At 48.8% G+C, this 2414-nt stretch overlaps 1 protein-coding gene across 1 annotated transcript; it reads right to left on the reverse strand.

The window, feature by feature from the left end:
- Window positions 1–516: 516 nt before the first annotated feature.
- LOC138247099 (putative nuclease HARBI1) lies at window positions 517–1291 on the reverse strand. The gene is made up of 2 exons (XM_069201842.1): window positions 1003–1291; window positions 517–899 (listed from the first exon to the last, which is right to left on the reverse strand). Exons 1-2 carry the CDS (start codon window positions 1289–1291, stop codon window positions 517–519), a joined length of 672 nt encoding a protein of 223 aa, XP_069057943.1.
- Window positions 1292–2414: the final 1123 nt, after the last annotated feature.

The following is a 2414-nucleotide window of genomic DNA, read 5'->3' on the forward strand; positions in this document are numbered from 1 at the left end:
GGACCGGAATACCTCAACAGACGCCTCAGCTTCTACGTCCCCACCTGCCCCCTCCGCTCCGCTGGCCTCGCACTTGCTGCCGTCCCTCGCACCCGCCGCTCCACGGCGGGTGGGAGATCTTTCTCCTTCCTGGCGGCCAAGACCTGGAACTCCCTCCCCACCAGCCTCAGGACCACCCAGGACCACTCCGCTTTCCGGAGACTCCTAAAGACTTGGCTGTTCGAGCAGCGATAACCCCCCCTTTCCCCCCTAGCGCCTTGAGACCCGCACGGGTGAGTAGCGCGCTTTATAAATGTTAATGATTTGATTTGAATCAGTTGTAACAAAACATGTTAGAGGTGAACAACTAATACTGTACACCTTACATTATAACTTTCCGCTTCCACTACTCACATATAGGCATTGGACATCATTACACCATCACATATGCCAAAGGTCAGGAGGTGTAATGTAAGCTATCCACTTCTAATTGTGCACAGACAAGACTTGAAAAGGCCCACCCCACATACCTATATGTCACTGGAAGTACCGATTGATGAGCTCTGTTCTACATTCGGCTGCTCCTTCTTCCTCTGGCTCTTCATCACTTTCCATGTCACCATGTGTAGCCAAAAGTACAGCTGCCTCACCACCATCAGCTAGCAATGGTATCTGATGCCTCAGGGCTTGATTGTGGTGCATGCAGCGGGCTACGGTGATTTGGCAAACCTTGTGGGGCGAGTAGAGGAGGGCACCTCCAGATAGGTCCAGGCACTTGAATCTTGCCTTCAGGAGGCCGAAGGTTCGTTCGATGACACGCCTTGTCCTCCCGTGGGCCTCATTGAAATGGAGTTCCCCAGGGGTGGCTGGGTACTTCGCAGGTGTCAACAGCCATGGAAGATTTGGATAGCCCGAGTCATCTGTGAACACAATGGTATAACTCATTGAATTGAAGGTTTAGTGAGTGGGAATATAGTGATGACAAGTCACATTACATAATAACACATTACAATGCTTACTTACCAACCAGCCAGGCCCTCTCTGTGTGTAGTCGTACCATTATGTGTGGGACATTGCTGTTCCACATAATGTAGGAGTCATGCACTGAACCCGGAAACTTGGCTGTCACTTGGGAGAGGTACTGGTTGGCCAGACACACAACCTGCACGTTGATAGAGTGGTAGGTCTTTCTGTTCCCATACACCTGTTCATTGACAGTGGGAGGGACCAGGGATACATCGGTGATATCAATAGCCCCTACCACATAAGGGATCTGCTCCATCTGATCAAAGTCCACCTTCACATAGGCCATATCTGCTCTTTGGGGAAATCTGATTTAGCTGTCCAGGTGTTTCAAGAAAGCACACAGTACATCCCTCAACACCAGAATGAACATGGGCTGAGACGTCCCTGCTGTTAGGGCGACAGTATTCTGGAATGACCCTGTGGCCAAGAAGTGTAGCACTGACAATACTTAAATGATGGGAGGTATGCAATAGGGATTGCGATTGCCTGGCATCGGATCTGGCTCCAACTGTCTACATAGATCCATGATGGTCTGGCGAGTCAGATAGGTCTAGATGACATGCCTGTCCTCCATGGTTGCCAGGTCTACCAGTGGACGGTACACTGGTTGTTGTCTCATTTCCCTCATGTATAGAGGAGAGAATGTACAATGAGTCATGCAGTAGGCACACGTCAGCAGCACATGGAATAGTAGCAGATAGCTAACATGTGTAGGGGTTGCTTAGCAGTGCTGACACAAACAATACAGACCACAGAAATGCACATCATACACCGTAATTGCAGCACATTTTCAGAAATGTGAGTTGGATTCAACAAATGACACATGAATCAGGAAAAGTGTAGGGGACTGTGCAGTCCTCCACTGATTACGCATATTTAATTAAATGAATGTATGTTTATCTGAGGCCTATATACCTCAGAGTAGCTACACAGAACTATCCACATGTATTTCTGCTCAACAAATCATTTTATCATGATTGGCCCATTCTCTATCACAACCACAAAATCACAACATTGGGTGACACAGATATCAGGACAATTAGGTGTCTGACACTCTTATTTAAGCACATGTATCAAGTACATGTGCCCAAAATTCCAGGCGCCGGACCTACTGTTCTGGACAGTTGGAAGTGACCTAAGTCCGCCGGCAGATATCATCATGGCGGTCGCAACCACTGTGCAACTTGTCATAGGTTAACATTGATGCCAATGGCGGACTGTAGCCAATAGCAATGACCGACGTCGGTGATGGTCCTGTACGTGGCGGCCGTGACTGCCATTTTATGCAGTCTTGTTCACTTGACTCCTAACACTGTTGCTAGCAAGACCTCCACTACATGAGCTGCTGTGTACTGACTCTGGGAGCAATCATGCCACGTCCTGCAGGTGATAGGGCCCCTGCCTTCACA

This window comes from Pleurodeles waltl, chromosome 7 (genome assembly GCF_031143425.1).
Source record: "Pleurodeles waltl isolate 20211129_DDA chromosome 7, aPleWal1.hap1.20221129, whole genome shotgun sequence".
Classification (NCBI taxonomy): Eukaryota; Metazoa; Chordata; class Amphibia; order Caudata; family Salamandridae; genus Pleurodeles; species Pleurodeles waltl.

Coding starts and splice junctions, on each gene's coding strand:
- LOC138247099 (XM_069201842.1), bottom strand. CDS start 1,291: ATGGCCTATGTGAAGGTGGACTTTGATCAGATGGAGCAGATCCCTTAT. Junction 900..1,002: donor AGAGAGGGCCTGGCTGGTTG/GTAAGTAAGCAT, acceptor TTGTGTTCACAG/ATGACTCGGGCTATCCAAAT.